General features: G+C 38.6%; 2 protein-coding genes across 15 annotated transcripts in view; one reads left to right on the top strand and one right to left on the bottom strand.

Annotated features, from left to right (window-relative positions):
• Window positions 1-435, top strand: part of Spri (Src homology 2 domain-containing protein sprint) — a 99,924-nt gene extending 99,489 nt beyond the window's left edge. For all 6 annotated transcript variants that reach the window (XM_076803224.1, XM_076803230.1, XM_076803229.1 and 3 more), the window contains one exon: window positions 79-435. In XM_076803224.1, coding sequence (XP_076659339.1) covers window positions 79-182 — 104 coding nt within the window. In that variant the 3' untranslated portion in view covers window positions 183-435. The remainder of the gene's footprint in view (window positions 1-78) is intronic.
• A 6,003-nt stretch (window positions 436-6,438) lies between these two features.
• Klc (kinesin light chain) lies at window positions 6,439-19,543 on the bottom strand. Of its 9 annotated transcripts, XM_076803506.1 has the most exons (9): window positions 19,172-19,543; window positions 18,938-19,044; window positions 13,473-13,839; window positions 13,220-13,388; window positions 12,264-12,976; window positions 11,981-12,184; window positions 11,646-11,765; window positions 11,363-11,484; window positions 6,439-8,450 (listed from the first exon to the last, which is right to left on the bottom strand). In XM_076803506.1, the coding sequence occupies exons 2-9, from the start codon at window positions 18,952-18,954 to the stop codon at window positions 8,330-8,332; spliced, it is 1,833 nt and encodes a 610-aa protein (XP_076659621.1). In that variant the 5' UTR covers window positions 18,955-19,044; window positions 19,172-19,543; the 3' UTR covers window positions 6,439-8,329. The 9 variants fall into 9 exon arrangements, with proteins under 9 accessions (XP_076659621.1, XP_076659618.1, XP_076659619.1 ...); XM_076803503.1 differs by lacking the exons at window positions 18,938-19,044; window positions 19,172-19,543 and adding an exon at window positions 15,534-15,853; XM_076803504.1 differs by lacking the exons at window positions 18,938-19,044; window positions 19,172-19,543 and adding an exon at window positions 15,534-15,853 and having other exon boundaries at window positions 11,646-11,762.
• Between the last annotated feature and the right edge of the window lie 112 nt (window positions 19,544-19,655).

The raw sequence follows: 19,655 nt of genomic DNA, 5'->3' as shown, positions 1-19,655 counted from the left end.
AACTATGGAGGCCGATGCCTCCTAGTAACTATTAATAGTTTTATTATCTCACTGCATACTACTTTTTTTGTGTTGCAGAAACTCTACTTGGTGACCACGAGTGCCCCCAAGAGCTCTCTCACTGCCTTTTCGCGTACAAGCGAATCGACGCCAAGATTGCCTGGCCAAGAACCAGTTCTTAATGTGTCTCGTAACAAGAAACCATTTAGGGTAAACCATGTCAGTTTTGTTCCTGCGCCCATCTCTGAAATTTTTCTAATGTAACCCATGATTCCAAACGGCTTTTCGAACCTCTGTATAGAGGTTGTTATTATATACACAGGTTCGAGGAAACGATTTCTAGTAGTGATTCTGATACAATCTCGAGCACAAATCCATGTAATTCAATCTTATACATCGAACACTGCCAGTTGTAGACAACTATCGAACGGGAAACAGATCAATTTCTCAGACAATTTTAGTACTTAAAAGTGACCAAAGCATCATGCGAGAAGGAATTCGAACACAGGATTCAGCATCGCTGAGTTTAGCCGCTTTTCATTCCGTCATGTTTTCCATGTTTTCAAAGGCTTCTTCGAGCACCGGCGAAGAAGCAAAATATTTCTCGCGAAAAAGAAAAAATTCAATCCGGTTAACGGATCAATTATCGAACCAAAATTGCAGAACACAGTCGGCCAATTAACATTCAGTCGGATTTACTTTACTTCCGAGCAGGTGGTGGATCGTTGGCTTAGCCGAATGGAGCTCGCTCCGTACAATCGGTTCCGTTTATTGGCAACTGAGATCATTTTCGAAACCTGTTCTCCGCGATCGGTATAAGGAGAATCGTATGTTACTCAGTATTCAATATTTCGTGAAACTCTGAAGATACTGTCGATCCAGTCTGGTGAAGCAGTTAGGATCGAGGACGTTCCGACTGTACGGAATCTATGATACGAAACCAAGGACGGATTTCATCGGAAGAATCGTGTACGTCCTCGAGGCCAACTATGCGAGAAATCATAGTACATTTTCTACAGGATAAGCAGCTGGAACGGAGTACCTGGAAGTCTTGATAATCTTTAAGAAAATGATTCTTCTCGACAATTAGCTTTCTTTTCACACTTTCTGTTCTTGCAAGTGAACATATTCATTTTGAATTGGTCGTAAATGTACAATGTATTTCATCTAATCTTTCGGACAGGTCACATTGTGGATAATAACAAAAAATTTCTTTCAAGTAGGGACTAAAGACAGTAATTTTGAAAGACAGTTCAGGTGATCCCTCCCAGGCAGCTCAAGCCTAAAGAAGCATAATCGAGTAATTGATAGGAGACTCCTTGATACAAATTAATTAGACTCGGAGCACGAAAGACTAGTTTAGACTCTATTTTAAGTACTTTGTATGAGACGTGGCGGATTACTGGATAAGCAATCTGTACTTTAAGGCGGACGTCGCATATTTATTGGAAGTTGTACACATATTTTAATATTTGTCGAACATTTCCTTAACGCGCGTATCGCTTCATCCTTTATACCCCTCCCCTCTCTTCCCGTTTCGGGGAGTTTGCCAGGCTGATTTGGTCCCCGACATTTTAAAGGCTGTGGAATATTGTCAGACAAGCGCGAAACTGATTTTTTTAAAAAGAGCGAACAACGAGAATGCTTTCGAATAAGATGAAATGGAGAAGCAATCGAAGAAGAGAAAGAGCGAGAGGGAGAAAGAGAGGTACGAAATATTTTACTATTGAAAAAACTCGTACAAATCAGCCTTGCATGTCATTGTCACGAAACGATGTTGTAACCCACGATACATTACGTGTAATAATGATATTAGCAATCTATCAATGTACATTATTTCTTCTATCGTACCTAATTTATTACGAAAGCGATTTTTAATACCTGTATATCGTAATTTACCATTCTCCAGCCCTCACCCTCTATCTGCATTAAACGTGCTTTCGATCTTCCTCTAATTGATTACAATTTAACTGTAACGTTAAATGCTTCTAATATGCTAGTCAAGCCGATACAAATCAGGAGTTTGTAAAAGTTTATTAAGTGTAACAGATCGTGATAGTTTTTATTTGTTGAAAAAAGGTATATCATTAATTATCATTACTCTTTCACCATTATTATTATTATTATTATTATTATTATTATTATTAATATTATTATTATTATTATTACTATTGTAACGTGTAACACTATGCTCAATAAACATTTTTCTATAATTCGAAGTAGATGGAACAAAATGGCGTCCACGATCATGGAGTGCTCACGATACAAGCATCTCGCACCACGTGCATAAGTAAGTATCTAAGTATCACTCTATTAACCTAAGCAAAAAGGGAAGAGTTTTAGTTTTAAAATAGCTTGGCGGTGTGCTATAACGTATCTTGCGTTTTGCGTCGCCAAGTTTTTCTTTTCCTTCTTTATCGTTTGTGCCGCATGGTGACCAAGATTGCGACCAATGCGTTGCTAATGAACAGGCTGTCGATATTTATAACGCCTTTTTAACACTCGAAATAACCGGTTAATCTTAGATTACGGTGCTGTTTCAATTTATTGGCCGCAAGAGCTAAATTTTGACTTCCATGAAATACAGATGTTCAGAAACAACACCGCAGACTTAAGATCACCACAGACATTCACATGGACCAGCTACAATCACCTGTACAACACCGACCCATACAATGCTACATTTTAGTACATGTACACGTTTAACATTATAGTTTATTTGATGTGAAATAAAGAATATTAGTTACAATATCGAATGTGTTCTTCTTTTCCCACGCTGGACACGAAATTTCATGCCACCTCTTTTATTATCATGTTCTCCTAGTAGAAATCCGAAATTGCGAAAAAATTTTGAAAATTACGAAAATTGAACTTTGTATTAGGAGAACATAATATCGAAGGAGGTGGCACGAATATCAGTAGTACAAGTCAACGACGAGCCAGGCGTCGAATTTTCGGAAAATTTTCGAAAATCTCCGAAAAATTGAACTTTTGTATTAGGAGAACATGATATCGAAGGAGGTATCCGAATTTCAGTAGTACAAGTCAATGACAAGTCAGAAGGTCGAAAATTTTTCGAAATTTCAGTAGTATAAGTCAACGACAAGCAAGACAGTCGAATTTTCGGAAAATTTCGAAAATTTTCGAAAAATTTAACTTTTGTATTAGGAGAACATGATATCGAAGGAGGTATCCGAAATTCAGTAGTACAAGTCAACGTCAAGTCAGCCGCACGAAAATTTTCGAAATTTCAGTAGTACAAGTCAACGACAAGCCAGACGGTCGAATTTTCGAAAAATTTCGAAAAATTTAACTTTGTATTAGGAGAACATGATATCAAAGGAGGTATCCGAAATTCAGTAGTACAAGTCAACGTCAAGTCAGCCGCACGAAAATTTTCGAAATTTCAGTAGTACAAGTCAACGACAAGCCAGACGGTCGAATTTTCGAAAAATTTCGAAAAATTTAACTTTGTATTAGGAGAACATGATATCAATGGAGGTATCCGAAATTCAGTAGTACAAGTCAACGTCAAGTCAGCCTTACGAAAATTTTCGAAATTTCAGAAGTACAAGTCAACGACAAGCCAGACGGTCGAATTTTCGGAAAATTTCGAAGATTTTCGAAAAAATTGAACTTTTGTATTAGGAGAACATGATACCGAAGGAGGTGGCACGGAATTTTCAGTAGTATAAGTCAATGTCAAGTCACAGGCTCGAAAATTTTCGAAATTTTTCGAAAAATTTAGCTTTGTATTAGAGGTAGCACGGGAAATTGAGGGTTCAATCATTAAATACGCAGATACGTCTTGTCATTACATTGTCTTTATTTATTCATTGTTCACTTTTACATAAAATGATTGTATGAAAATGCACTGTAAATGTTTATATGTAATGTACATTGCTTGGAAACGTATTAACACACATGGTAACGTCCTGTAATTGTTGTCGATCCAATTTTAACCTGCATCAGATACCACACCCACGGTAGAGAAGCTCCACGTTTAGCATGGATCAGATCACAGGCGAAGTATAATAGTAGATCAATGCCATATGGGAATACATGTCTCGCGATCTGAAATACTGACATCGTTAACAACAACCTGTTAATATCCAACTCCTAAAGAACAGAACAAATGATTCTTGCCGATATTCCCATAAGGGGTAATGCAATAAGCGGCAGGAATCATCTGCTCCTGAAAATCTCTAAATAGCGCCACTAGACCGTAGCGGTAAAACGCTCAAACTGTTAGCCAAATGTTACCGACCGAGTAACCGACAGCGCCACCTGGCGGTAGAAACCCGAAAACTAATCGGCTACAAGCTTGGGCGTTTTGCCACTACGAGTTAATGGCGCTGTTTGCAGATTTTGCCGGAAGATGTACGTGGCGCCACCCGGCGGAGGAATTCTGAACACTAATCGGCTACAAGCTTGGGCGTTTCGCCACTACGAGTTAATGGCGCTGTTTGCAGATTTTGCTGGAAAATGTACGTGGCGCCACCCGGCGGCAGAATCTTGAACATTAGACGGCTACAAGCTTGGGCGTTTTGCCACTACGAGGAATGGCGCTGTTTGCAGATTTTGCTGGACTTTATGTGTGGCGCCACCCAGCGGAGGAATCCTGAACACTAACCTGCATCATCTTTTTAGCCTGTATCAGAACCTGCATCATCTTTTATGAGGGCCGGCAGGTCGACTCTGTGTAACCACACACATACATGAAATCCATATACGTATATGAACTTAATTTAAATGAAGTATATGAACGTAAATCGAACTATCTATTAGGAGAATATGATATCGAAGGAGGTGGCACAAAATTCTGTAGGTATAAGTCAATAACAAGACAGACCTTCAAAATGTTTTCTTAGAGTCCCCCCCAAGGCTTAGACAGAAGAGCCCATATATGGGCTTATAATTGGAAGACTATTAACTTACGTGTAGCTTAACGCATTCACGGTTAAATATTTATGATACCGTTATCTAAACTTCGTGGTAATCACTTAGTTGCTTACGCATGGAACGTTCGCGGAATGAACACATACAATTTAGGAAAATGGACTTCGATGATATTGTATATCCAGTGAAAACATTCTCTTTCGAAACTTCTAATGTTGTACAAAGTTTATTTAGTACACAAAGTAGTTTGCAATTTCTTTGGGTAATTGTGTAACGAAATGGGACATCCAAAATGAAGGTGAAGAAGAAAAAGTATCGGAAAAGGAAGTTACAAAGAATGAAAAAATCAGAGCAATCAATCGAAAGGCTGAAAATTAATATTAATATTACAGCAATGCATAGTTTAATAATATCCGAGAACGAGTACAAGACAATGTTATTTTAAAAATGATTTGTCTTTTTCATATAGCCTTCGGTTATGTAAACATCGTTCCCTGCGCGATAGAGGCAGATGAATAAGGTTTACAACTGGAAATATTTATTATAAACCAAAACTTACATATTATTTAAGTAATAGTACTCGCACCTGAGAGCTACAATACCTCAAAGTTTTCTTGTTCTATAGGAAAGCAACAGCTCTACCTTTCGACGGTAAGTGAGGCATTAATCTTATCCTAATACTGTATCACAATATCTATCCTCCAACTATTAAAATAGATCATTAGCCGTTCGCGTTGATCTATAGATTGTTTAATAAATAATCATTAAAAAGAAATGAATTTTCTAATTAAAAATAAAACTCGATACCCTACCATTAAAAAGATGCAGAAAGTTTAATAAATATAATAAACATCTAACCAAAACATATTAAAAATAGTGCGAGACATTTTCCGTTTCGGTAAAAATTTACAATTTAGAAAAGGGCATTCCACGCTAAATACGACTGTACGAAACAGTACTCCGAAAAGTGTTCGATTTCCCGTGGAATGACCTAAAATTAAGACATTTATACAATACATATACCCCTTGCACGTATCGTGCATGTTATATCATAAATATTACTTAAACAAAATATATAGGACGAACGTGCGGTGCGATTTTCCGTGTAAAACAATGCTAATTCAATTGCACGTGATATTCACCTTAAACAATACTCAAGATGTTCGGTTGTTAGATCATTACAAATTATTTAACCGGACGCATCGCTGCGTTCTACTTATAAATAAGTAACGATTCTACTCGAAGCGAAATCAGAATTCCAATTCTAGGCCATCAAGCTCTCAGGCGCAGAATATGCATGTATCGGTAAATGCATGTTTCAGGGTAATGAGAGCACACATGAACGTAAGATTAAAAAAAGACATGTATCGCAAAACGAAAAGTATGATAAAGACGACGACGACCAGAAGAAAAAAAAAGAGTATGACCGAATGAACGCAAGACCGAACAGTCGAGTTACATCCGCTGATCCGCGAATCAGAGGAGAGTCCTGCTTCGCTTTATTTCGATGGATTGCACAATTGCACGAGATAGAAATTGAATTATCGTCGCTACGACTGCGAACGATGACTGTGAACGATAGTGCAATGACTCTTAGTCGTATTAGTAGAGGTAAGATTCATTGCAGTAACATGTGCATCAGAATTAAAATTAGAATCTTGAATTTTCTGAACTAGACTAGTCCAATGAGTGATGGATCGATGGTAAAGCGTTGTCCTTTGAACTCTTTCACTGTGATCGATTGTATTCGAAAGGTACAGAAGAAGAACTATACAAAATTCTTCTTATTGTTAGTACCTCTAAGATAGATCATCCTCAACCATACAACTTTTCATTAAGGGACTATATAATTACTCTTTACTTAATAACGAAGTAAAGTAACTAGATCTGTAACAATGAAAAGTTGATCAATGGTTAATTATTTTAATATTCTCGCTACCGTAATGACTCTTCGTCTATGAAAGGGAAGATAGAACAAAGAGACAGTACGAAGCCTAAATCCGTTACAGTGAAAGAATCAATTTATAAAATTGTAACGAACACCGATTCGGAGATGGTAACTCCTTGAAACGTAGACAAGGAATCGGTTAGTTCAAACGATCGTCTTTTCATGCTATCGTAGCCACGCAACGCATCGGACAATATCGGAATCGACGAATATTTTGCATTCACAGCCAATTGCAATGATCCTTGTCTCTAAAAGCAAGCAATGGTACCGTGGGTATTACGATTGTAAAACGAATCCCATTTCCGCGCATTGAACATTTAAAATTTCGCAAAACAATTCAATTAAAAGCGTCTCTAAATCTCTCCTCGACTTAACATGATACGTACATATATCCGTCATGTTTGCACATACATCCTCAATTCGACGAATCGAAGGCAGAAATAAATTACATATTTTCCAATTACATAAATATATATCTATATATATGACATATAATTAATATGTATAAATACTAAAATTATACGGTTCCTAACTGGACAAAGAAATCAGTGTCGTTGACGGACTAAGTATGCGGTCCTCCACTATAACCACGCGATTAGCCTCGACTTAATATAGAACAAACGAAAAGAAAACTCGATCCTTCCCTCTAGCATGTTACAACTCGTTAGTCTCAATATGATGAATGATAATGACACACTCGCGTAATTCTAATGTGCATGGTTGTGTAAAGAGTACATTTAATGCTAAGCGACATATAACGCGTTCCCCTGTTTACGTTAATGCTTCAAAAATTGCCCTCTCGTTTCAGACGTGTTAACTTCGGTCCTAATCAAATTCAGAAGTAATACAGATATATATATATATAAAACTTTGTTCAAAGAGAAAAAGACAGGAAAAGTAAAACAATTGTTTCACTGTGTTTATGACCGAACCATTCATTCAGTTATATTGGTAAAGAAGTCAGCAATTTTTGAAGCATCTCTCTAAAGACGGTTTCATTTCGGTTGGTGTTTGGTCGAAACAAGTTTGCTCACGGAATGATTCCTGTCGCGTAATCGTGATCGTAGCATGCATGAGCAACAAAAAGATATGTATACGCAGATGTTCGAAATGTTTTCATCGCTTAATCGTCTGTATGATGCGTAGGGAAACTGAATACATCGCGGTCGTTTTAGGTCAGCAACTCATAGTTTTCGTTCTTCTGTTTTCTTTTCGGTGATGCGCAATTCGCTCGGATGATGATTTCTTCATCTTCTTTCGGCTGTTTCGAATCCGTTTGATTCAGACGGTACATTCGGAGCAGGATAGACCAATTTACCTGGCAACCATATCGCTATACCAAATTGTATCAGTCGCATAGCACAAAGCCGCAATCGTTACCGGGTTAAATTGAGCAACATGAAGTACTTCATTACAGTGCGCCTGATTAAAAGCAGCTGGAATGTGCTGTATACGTTTAATGATCCAGACAGGTAGCGGACGTCAGACAATGTTTAGTTGGGTGTTAAACAATGCAGAGCCCTGTACGTCATTCAAACTCATCGATTCGCATATGTTTCTTACATAGTATCCTTTATTGCGTGCGTACGAAGTACTTCTTGTCCTGCAACAGAAGGAGAAAACGTTTCTAGAGTGATGGTCTCCTCGAGTAACACTGTGGATCTCGTGTCTTCGATTTCGTTTCACTAAACTTTTATGCACTTTATTCGGATCTGCAGAAAAAGTTTCAACTGTAATGATACTTTAAGAGCTGAAGAGTATAAGAGTACAAGAGTACAAGAACTTAATCAAGAAGCCTCTTCCTTTTCGGGTAAATTGTTCTTATGAATTTCCACCGAAAACACGAGATTCTTTGTTAACACTGCTCAATATTATAGAAGCTGAAAAAACATTACATAAATTTCATATGTATAACAAGCAAATATGTGTGATCTATCCACATTTACAGTACAGTCAATTACTGCTCGTATAAAAGTGTGTTTGTATATGTACAAATGACAATTGTTTAGTGTTCCATGCTTAGGAGCAGTAATTAATGTTTCGCAAGATGATGCGACTGTTACAATGTGTTTATTACAGTTCGAAAGAAAGGTTTGCGTATAGGTAATATCTAAAAAAAATTAAAAAATAAAAACCAAACAAAAATGTGGGAAAAAAGTGTAAGTCGGACAATGTATGCGGTTGTTGGTAATGACAACGGAAAAAAGACTCTTCTGTGCATTGACACGAAAAAACATTGAAACAAATATACAATATACAGAATATGATCTACGTATGTCTACGGATACGCACCTGTTAGATAAATTACTTTTGTTCCGTTTCCGGTCCAGACGAAATCGTACTCCTTAAGGTGACATCCTTTTATCTAAGTCCCGGCCCGCAGAGTACTCAAATCAAAGCGAAACAAAACGACAACACAGGATATCGAAAAAGAAAAACGACTGGTAACAATGATGGTTAAGAACACAAATGCGTGCGAGTAGAATTAACAATGCAAACCGGTTATACACATTCTCTGGTTTGTTCAACAGAAGGTACGTATCTTTCTACACATAATTACCAAATAACAAAATAACGATGATCATAATAAAACACAGACACATGGAGAATATGATAAATCCTATACACGGGGTCCTTCCCAAGAATGTGAATCAAATAACAAATAGGATACGTTATTTCAGTTAGAAAATAATTTATTCATTTGCTCGTTAAAGTATCAAGGCACTACTTATATTAAATTATTTCAATTTCTTACTGATTGCAAGTTTAAACATTACATTGTGTATTCATTAGCCTAACAATGTACTTGTTTGTTCTTTTGTTTAAATAGAAACTCAAAATGTCATCTGTATCGATTAAAACTCGGATACAAGGTGCCTCATAGATAAAAACTATCCTTTGTATCGTTCTAAAATACAATAATCACTTGTTATAGAAATGAGACTCATTTAAAATAATATTAATAATAATAAAATATGCACAGCATAATCTCTGTATCTTTTTCACTCAAACTGACTTCACAGCTTGTAGAAAAAAAATGCGATCTACCACGCTTCTAAAACAATGAAGTTAATTTAGGTGCAAAAGATGAACAGACCATTCCACAAATTTAAGTAACATGAATTGCACGAGTTGTATCCATTCTTTACAAATATATAATACTCTGAAGACGAAACAGTTAAAATTACGTTATTCTCGAGACACCTCACATCATAATAATAGTAAAAGGTAAGACTCAACGTAACCATAAGCCAGATAAAATGTCTTGCATTTATAATTTAAAGTAAACGCATTATCACATAAAAGGGAAAATGAATGCAAAGTGATCATACGAATTGTTGGAAAACTCGGGATAGGTTGTATATGATTGTGTAAGTGTGTGCGTGTGCGTGTGTTTGTGTATGTATGTGTTTGTAGTAAAATCAGAATAAACTGTAAGAAAACATTGTATGAAATATCTTTCATAGACAATAAATGCGTTTTCTTCACTCGTTCACCTGTCGATCGTCATAGTACTATTAATATTCTCTGCACATTAGTTATAAATGGTCACCTTTGCAAATCTATACTGAACTATATAGTTAAGCAAAGCTGCTGCTAAGGATCGACTACTCGTAGTACTCTGTGTGCGTAGCTTTACAGTATTTTTGGCTTCAGGAAAAAAGAATGGCTCGATTCTCTCGTTTCTACCATTACCGACCTCTTTCTATCAGCCAAGAGTACCGCGTGAAACAGTAAACTGTACATTCCGTTATGAAAGTAATAAACTTTGGAAGCATCGTTTAGTCTAATCGCTTTCTATATGGCTTTGTATACAAGCGTAAGAAGTTTTAACGGTCCTATTTTATCGTTACAAATAAATAATATGATGCGAAGAATAGAATTCTTCATTTAAGAGCACCTCCTCCGAACTCGGATTAATTTTCCAACAACGTGACACGTACAAATATTCGCTGTGCTCCATTTAACTGAGAAAAAAAAACACCAAAAGAAACTAATCGAAAGGCATTATTATCACAGTTTACGTGTGGAAGTGTTTTGTAAAGGCTTCAATATTTTCTATACGAAATATATTCTCGAGATGGTCAGATCGGAGTAGCAACAAACGTTACTCGAAACGCTCGTGAATGTAAAAAAAAAAAAAAGAAAGAATGTGCAGTTACGATGTGCTGTTACCGGCTGATACCTGGCTGCGGGAAATAGAATCAAATGCCCAGAATAGCCAAAAAAAGGCCAGTTCCTACAAATCAACTACACACTTAATGCCTTCTAGTAATACGCGTTGTCACTAAGGTCGTGTCCGTAGCAGCTTTCAATCCAGGGACAGTTTTTATGATAAGACGAATCATAGACAGGCACCGTTCCGATAAATCCTCATTAATATTCGTCAACGATCGAGTATCATCTCTCTCTCTCCCTGGGAGTATAGACCTCGAGTGATACACTGACAAATCTTTGAGTGATCGGGCATAATTGAACGATAGTAGCAATACTACAGACGAAAGATAATCCTACGTGGAAGAGTGAATCCCGAAAGCTTGAAAAATCTTGTTTTTAAAACCGGGTTTGTTAGAACTAGCGTCGTGGTGGCCAGACTGTCCTTCGTGTAGCGCCCTTTGTGCCAGCGCCAGCGAGCTCTGTGATTGTGTGTTGTATCGCCAATTCGTCAGAACGGGCCGGATAACGAAAAAAGAACAAAAAGAAAGAAGAAAAGGATAGTAGACGACTAACTCGTGTGCTACGACATGCAGTGCAAACTAATATGTATACATATCACTTATCGTCTAACACAACGTACCTCGTCATGCTGCTCGTGCTCGCTATTGGCTAAACTGGATCGCGAACCGCGTCTTGTCGATCCCTTTCCTTCCCCTAGAATTTGCGCGACCTTTCCTTGCTTCACGAACTCCAATGTCTGCTTCAAAAGAGACGCACAACTTGAGCAACAAGTATGCTTATCGCATCGACTCTTATTTCGAATTGATTCGATGATAAATGAATCATTCACAGCGTGACTGAACAGCGTAAAATAGTGTCTAGTAGCAACTGCTTTTACTGTACTACTTTAGCAAAACTTTGATACAGTAAAAATATTCGAACAAGTGCAATTGTATATATAGTAATTCGACTAACCTCCTTTCGTGACCTCAGAGCACAATCCTCGAGAGTATCCGCTGCCTCGTATTTCCCTTGTCTTCGATATAGCGCGCCTAGATTTTTCAAAGTAGTTGTTACCGTAGGAGAATCTACTTTAGCTGCTTTGTGCCAACCTCCGTATTCTCCGTAGGGGGCGTTTCCTTTATTTTTATGCTTATTTTCTTCTCTTTCTTCGGCGACCTGAGTTTCAGAACATATCATAACAAATGCTTGTGCGAGTTCTACCCTACATAAGCAACAGTTATGGAACTTACTTTACCTGCCAAATTGGTTTATTATCGCTAGCAATAGCACCAAATTCTTTCTCGTGCGCTCTGGTCAACACTTGTTTGTACAGAACTTCTGCTTCCTTGTACTTTCCCTGTTTCAAGAAACACGACGCCAAGTTGTTTTTCGTTTTTGCAACGTTAGGATCATCCGGGCCAAGTTTCATTTCATAGATTTCAAGTGCCCGTTGATAATAACGTTGAACTTCCTCGTATTTCGCTTGATTCTGACAAAGCAACGCGAGGTTGTTTAACTGTTTCGCAACGTCCGGGTGATCACGTCCAAGAACCAGTTCTCTGATCGCAAGGGCACGCTTGCACAGTGGCTCGGCTTCCTTATATTTGCCCCGTTTGCCATACAAAACAGCTAGATTGTTCAAAGTAGCAGCAACTGCAGGATGATTTTCGCCCAGTGTCTTTTCTCGAATAGACAAAGCATCATTCAACAAGTTTGCTGCTTCTTTAAATTTATTTTGATCTCTGTACACTAAAGCAAGAATATTTAACATCGTGGCCACGTCTGGATGGTCGTGACCGGAAGTTTTCTCCAAATCCTCCAGCGCTTGCTTACAAAGTGGCACCGCCACTTCGTAACGACCTTGGGCTGCGTACTGAATAACCAAATTGTGCAGTGTACGTAAGCGCGCAGGTATTTCATATCCGGCGTTCACTTGTGCAAACTGTGATGGCGGTGTCGGTGATATTGCTATAATCAAAATGACGAGCTTTGCAAAAGATGGTCCTTATCGATGACTTAAGTCTATGTGAAGATGGAATTTTATTTTAATATGCTAGAACAATAATGTGTGTATCGCCAACAAGTTTTGAGTACCCTTTAAACTATGCTTTTCAAGATTTCAAGAAGATCACAATAAAATTCGAGAATAACTTTCACACAGACTTAAAGGAAATTCGACCACTTGACGATAGAAATAAAAAGTGAACATACACTTACTATTTCGCTCGTCCACAACATCATCATCTGGAAACAAATCAACTACGGGATCTCTTTTTGGCCTATCTTTCGAAGTCTCATCATCAGCAGGAGGATCAGGATCGTATTGTCTCATATCTTCCATGAATTCTAAATGTTTGTTGGCTTCTTCCAATGCGGCTACCTAAAAAATAATCATGTGTACTACAATTGTGATTTGGTCTTCCTGGATAGCTTAATATGATCCGAACGTAACATTATTACTTACAGCTTGTTCGCTGGCTTGTAGTTTTTGTTGTGTTCCAGCCAATTCGTCTCTTAACCATGCATTCTCCTGGCAAAGCCTTTTCACTTGTGTTCTAAGCTTCTGTTTTTCAGCCTCAACCTTTTGCAAGTGGTTGGCCAGAGCCATCATGACTTCAGCCTCTCCAAGACCCAACTTTATCAACTCAATGTTTCTTGACAACAAGCTGGATTTGTCTCTTGCAGCTGGTGCATCTTGGGATTGTAGGCCCTGTAGAAGTCCCTCGTGTTCTACACGAAGGGCTTCCAACCCCTGGGCCACAGTTCTGGCACCAGCCACAATTTCGTCCTGACTCATGGCCGTCATTCTACCAATGATTTCTATCTTTTTGCTGGAAATAAAAAACAAAATTGAAATAAACAGGTAAAATGGAAGCAAATATAGTTCAAATTTAATTTACAAAACCACTGTATTGCAAACATAGCCGATTAGTATAGTTCTATTTGTTATTTAAAAAATACATTGTTAGAGTCTAACAAGGACAAAAATTTTCATCAAATTTCTGAGCATTTCGACGTACAAAAATGTTCGTAATATATTTTTTGGAAATTATCGAAGTTTTGGGAAGAAAGCACAAAGGAAAGGATAAACGAACGGAAAGCGACATTTAGAACGACTTGCTATGCACACGCCGATAATTAACCGCAATCAAAAATAGGCATCGAAAAGTATTTCAGTCGAAGCAAGCAGAACGTATCCGGACATTGGCTGCATGTAAAGAAGAGCGTTTTCTGATCGAAATCTATTTAATTTTCACCTCATGTACAACTCTCATAATTCGACAAATTGTTGCAATGATTCGAGACATTCATACATATAGTCAAAGCAAATTGTAACAAAACTATTTTCAATGTGAAACTTACCACATTTTAGAGCCGCGTTAAACTCGCAGAAATCAATGGTTTAATGCGTACAAGCATGCGCAACTCGAGATGCTTCTTTAATGCGACACAGAAAGCAAAGTTAATTTTTAAGAAAAAAAAAGTCCAATGAAAATTACCCGTTACCACGACGAATAAATTGTTTAGACGTTTATCAGTGATATTACGAAAGTAACCGGAAAAATGTCAGTACGATAGCACTCGATTAGACGAGAAACCTGGTCCATGCCAGATCCGAGTTAAACCCAGCGAAATCAATGGCTCGATACTTCGGCGCATGCGCGCCATCAATGTCTTCTTTTATGCGACAGAATGTATATAGGTATAACAGACAGTAGAATTTCCAGAGAAAGAGAAAGAAAAAGGAATATTCGCGAAATCGATAATCACTTCATTGCAAGTGCAACTGTTATTATTGCAAGGTTAAAATTTCTAATTTCGATTGAAAGAGGTTAGATATTCAGGTCCGTGCGTCTCTGTAAACCTTGACCTCGTACAATCGTCCTTGCAACCAAAACCTTGACCTCGCTGAAATTACCGCCTAAACGAATCGCTCGTATGAGACCATTCCTAGCTGCCACCATTAATTGTTACTTCCTCCAACTTTCGAAGGAGCCTCGATCAAAGAAACGCCGTAACCCACGTTCCTGGGAATTGATTTTTGTGGATAATGGTGGAGCGAGTTTGAAAAGTTTCCTACCGCAGCATCGATGTCTCACGGGACCTGCGTTTATGGTAAACCAGCGGAGAAAGTGTTTTCCAGCTGATGGAAGGAAGCGGGGAGCGACATGCAACGAAATCTCCATGCCAGTTTACCGCATGAACCTCGCGATATCGAACACAACTTGTTCCAATTGTCTCGGATGCATGCAACTAATGCACATCTTTCCTATATCGGGATTTGCAACGAACGATCGAATGTTTCGCTAGACAGAAAGGGACGGGTAAAGACGCACCATATAAGGTTTCTAATGAAAGTGTGCGCGGTAATTAGAGCTTGGGGCACATTTATATGAAAGCGCGGTCGTGTGGGGGAGGGGGGAGAAACAAAGAAAGAAAGGTAAAACAATCAGAGGAATATTGTGTATGCGTGTGGGTGTCTGTGTTTGTGTGAAGATTTCGTAAGTAGGGGTGAACTACTCACATTCTATAAGCGTTCAGCGTTTTTGACATATCTGTTCTACCCATCGGTAAAGTTGGACTCTGTCGGACCTACCTAATCCCGTACAAGCAAAAAAGAAAGTTTCAAACTTTTTACTAATATCGATCTGTCTACCGTTAGACGGGGGACAGTCACGGACGTATAGTCACTTTCAGTCGAACGAGTCTGTTGTAAAAAATTCATCTATCTCCTGGCTATCGACACGTAGAAAAATATAATTTAATCTATATATACATGTACACTACAATTGCCCGGGATGGTAAGGTTTAAATAGGGGGGAGGGCACTTCGCGGAATCGCGTTTAATTCTTTACTGAGGGGGTTACGTTTGGCTTCGCATCCTTCGCATGAAACGGGGGTGGTATTCGAGAGTGGGGGTGGATTGCGCATGCGCACACTGCGGCATTTAAACGGGGATTCGGGAAAAAAATCAAAAAATTCATATAGGGTTCCTTAAAATATCTTCGATATTTGTTTCAATGTCTAACCCCGTACACGATGGAAACTGTTGCTGTTTAAATGAATAATATTGATTTCGGGAAGAATCTTTCCATTTTTCTAATACGATAAGAAGCTTCGGCGGCAGGTTAATTTTTTACTTCATTTTTGGCTAGTTTTTGGGTACTCCTAGCGTGCATAGTGTAACGACACGCAAATATAGACGTTAGTCGGTCAGTGGGAATAACCCGAGGGTGCGTAAGGGTGCGATGAATGAAGCTCGTAGGAAAAGGTGACACGTGGATGATACTTAACGCATCACGGACAGGGGGTGGAGATCGTCGTTCGCCTTTTATAATCCCCCTCTCGAAGTCTGGGAGGAAATGCACGCGAGCATGGTCCGTTATGACCCGTGCGAAAATTTTTGTAACATTTACGTTGTAGCAGACTGTTTTACCGAAAAGTGCCATTTTATACCGGTATTTCACATTTCGGTAAAAGTCCCTGCTAAGAATTAACATTGGCCTGATAACAAGGTTCAACTCGTGGCCTTATATGCAACTACACATTTTGATATCGGGGCTGTCTTATCGTATAGGAAATTTATGAATATTTCACTGACCAACAAAAACTGAATCCGGGACTTTTGGATCTTTGTAAGGCGACATAATACTTTATTGTCTTTCGTTTGCTTACCTGATTTCAGCGTTATTTATAGCGCTATGAACGAGATCATACGTACGCGTGGGATCAGTCGCTAATGGCTATCTCTATAGCTGGAAAATGTGCCTACTTAAGGGGGCCGGCAGGGTTTGAAATCCATATGCTTATGCATGGGTCAAAACCTTTTCAAACTATCGCTTCAATATTGCAATGAGCAGTTTAAAAGTGGTCACTTGTGTTTCCTAAAAGTCCAATTTATGTCTGTATAGAGCCCAAATTTCGAATTTCTACCTCATCGGGGAGTAATTAACAATATTCGGCAGAAAATTCGAATTCTGAAGCAAGTATGACGTCACAAGATGGCTGCCGCTGAGAGATTCTCTTAATTTCGCGAGATTTAGTGTTCGTATCGAAAAAAGGGCTCTATACAGACATAGCGAAGACATGTACAAACACGGTGGTATGCATTTTTAATTAATTACTTACTTATTTAAGACGTAAAATGTCTAGAAAAAAGGCACAGGATAACATAGCGTGACAGTCAAGGCCAAATGCCTGCCGGCCCCCTTAATTATTAACAGGTTCATTTTCAAAGCGGGAAAAATTCGTCAAGAGCGGTTGCCATCTAGCGGCAGGTATGATAGGTTCAGAATAACTTCTATGACTCGCGATACAGAAGCAATACGTTCTAAAACAAACGGTTGCCTTTTCCCGTTTTTGTTTCAACTTTCTTTCTTTCTTACGAGTCACAAGATCCAGTCGAAAAACCGTATCGCATGAATTTGAAATCCGAGGAAGATACGTCTAACCGATGGAAATACAAATTTCACGTAACCATTATTCTTCAACTACACTCCGTTCGAGCTCGCGAGAATATTTGGAAGTAACAAAAGATCCAGCATAGACCGCTTTCGCAATCGTTCGGCTTTAAGGGGAATAGGTAGAGTCTGGTGGCCGATGACTCATGGCATGACGACAGAACGTTGCAAGTACTGTACCATGTGCACTGGTTCGTAGAGAAGCGCACTACATACATGCAACGTTGTGTGCACTAAGCGATGCTGCTTTCTCGAAATTTTCAACTTCCAGCGCTAAGTTTTTGTACTTTTTTTCCGGTCGAAATGTTTTATTCGAGTAAAACGAGACCAAGCGCAGAAACAAATGTTGATAATACGAAAGGGGCAAGCGCGTCAACGTTCGACGCGAACCACATAAATAATTGGTGCAGATACAGCTGAGAAACGTACAATGTACGTTGATATCGATATTTTTTTTGTAAGTGTGGCGAGCACCGAATGCCGAGTAATAAGCAGTCCGTGAATGAAATTTCCGTATCGGATTTTCGAAAGTAGAAAGGGGTCAACGGCAGGCCAAGCAGGTGCAACGAATTTTTAGACGCGAATAGAGCGACAACGTGAAACAATTGACGGCCCATGTTTGTAAGATGTAACGGCTGAATCGCTGATTAAGATTCGTATCGTATGACCATCGCATATTCCTCTTCAGTTTCGTATTGGTAAACTGTGGTAACGGTTCGTGAGAGTGTGCCGTTTATAATTCTATGAGATTAGATTCTTAATTACATCGTTAAAGAAACCCATCGAAGTTACAAACTACCCCTGCGAACTTGGCGATAGTCGAATATGATTTAAAAGGCTGAATATGATTCGAAAGCCCGAATATGATTTAGTTGAATCAGTTATACAAGATGATTTCTAATATTACGAAAATATTTCTCGGAATCCTGAAATACAGAAGAAATAGAAAAACTGTAGGTCTAATGTTTGATTACACAAAGCCACGGAAAAGCTTGCCACCATATTGATAACCAATTCTGTTGAATGTCAATTACCCCGACCATCTATTTTCAGCTTATCTAATAATCCGTAATTAAGCAGCGTTTATCTACCTGTATTTATGTAATAACGCACACAAAACATAACGCTACAAACGTGACGCGGCGAGGACGATATTCATGATCGAGTTTTGTATCTACTTAGGGAATTGGTGGAAATTCGTTAAAACGAGTTCCTTTCTAAACGCATCGAAACAGGGATAATTATCATGACAATCGTCGTCATGCTCGGTGATTTTCTGTCATGGTTCCGTAGAATCTTACGGAAATGAATTAGGATAATTCGTATCCAGCCGTAACCGGCTATTGAAGGTGTGGTGAAAAATTCACCGACTAAGGATAGTACCATTTCTTTCGTACGTGTTAACAAGAAAGTGCATAAAATAAAATCTGAAGGAAAACATTTGTAACGATAGAAAAATTCGACTTACTCTTCGGAACGGTCCATGCAGGAAAACTTCCTTCCTCAGTATATCATCCCACTTCCTTGAATGGCAAAATCTTCGATGCACTATCAAAGAGGCGTCCTTCAGGAAATCTTTCTCAGATAAACGGGAAAAGTTTCACAGTTCTAGGTTGTAAAATGTGCTTAAATATACGTCCGGCAACGACGTACAACGTCACTTGTCACCGATAAGGGCAAAAAAAATGAGAATTCCACTCACCGATCACGAATTTAGCGCAAAACTCTCTTCACGAGTTCGCAAAAAAACTTGCCAGTTTGTTCTTCGAAAATTAACGAGTACAGCTTCCACAAAACGATAGAAGAAACACGAATTTTATTCCCGGACGTTTGATGACAGACTAAGATGGCGAGAACCGTGAAACTCAGTACAAGTACAACAACCACATATTTCGTATTCCGGACTCGTGGAAAACGAGCACTACACGTTGTCTTTTCTTCTCCCTACAGTACAGATTTCCATGGAAATCACGTGTAGGAAGAAAATGTGCTCCACGTAAAGAGAAAATCGAGACGAAATCTTCAGAACACAAGGATCACCGTCTGGCGATCACAAAAACGCGACTGGAGCGACGCCACGATTGCGGCGACAGTTGCCAGAACTTATTAAATTTACGGTGATTTCTATGAAACGAATTCGTACTAAAAAATTTGTCATGTTGCGTGACCACGTGAAGTTGCGTACG

The sequence above is a fragment of the Halictus rubicundus genome, chromosome 18 (assembly GCF_050948215.1).
Source record: "Halictus rubicundus isolate RS-2024b chromosome 18, iyHalRubi1_principal, whole genome shotgun sequence".
Taxonomy (NCBI): Eukaryota; Metazoa; Arthropoda; class Insecta; order Hymenoptera; family Halictidae; genus Halictus; species Halictus rubicundus.
This window is presented reverse-complemented; position numbering and strand designations above follow the sequence as displayed.

Excerpts from the sequence above, each read along its gene's own strand:
- Klc (XM_076803503.1), bottom strand. The coding sequence starts at position 15,577 with ATGGGTAGAACAGATATGTCAAAAACGCTGAACGCTTATAGAAT. Across the intron at positions 13,389-13,472 it reads TACAAGCCAGCGAACAAGCT|GTAGCCGCATTGGAAGAAGC; the intron begins GTAAGTAATAAT and ends ATTATTTTTTAG. Across the intron at positions 11,766-11,980 it reads CTCTGAGGTCACGAAAGGAG|CAGACATTGGAGTTCGTGAA; the intron begins GTTAGTCGAATT and ends TCTCTTTTGAAG.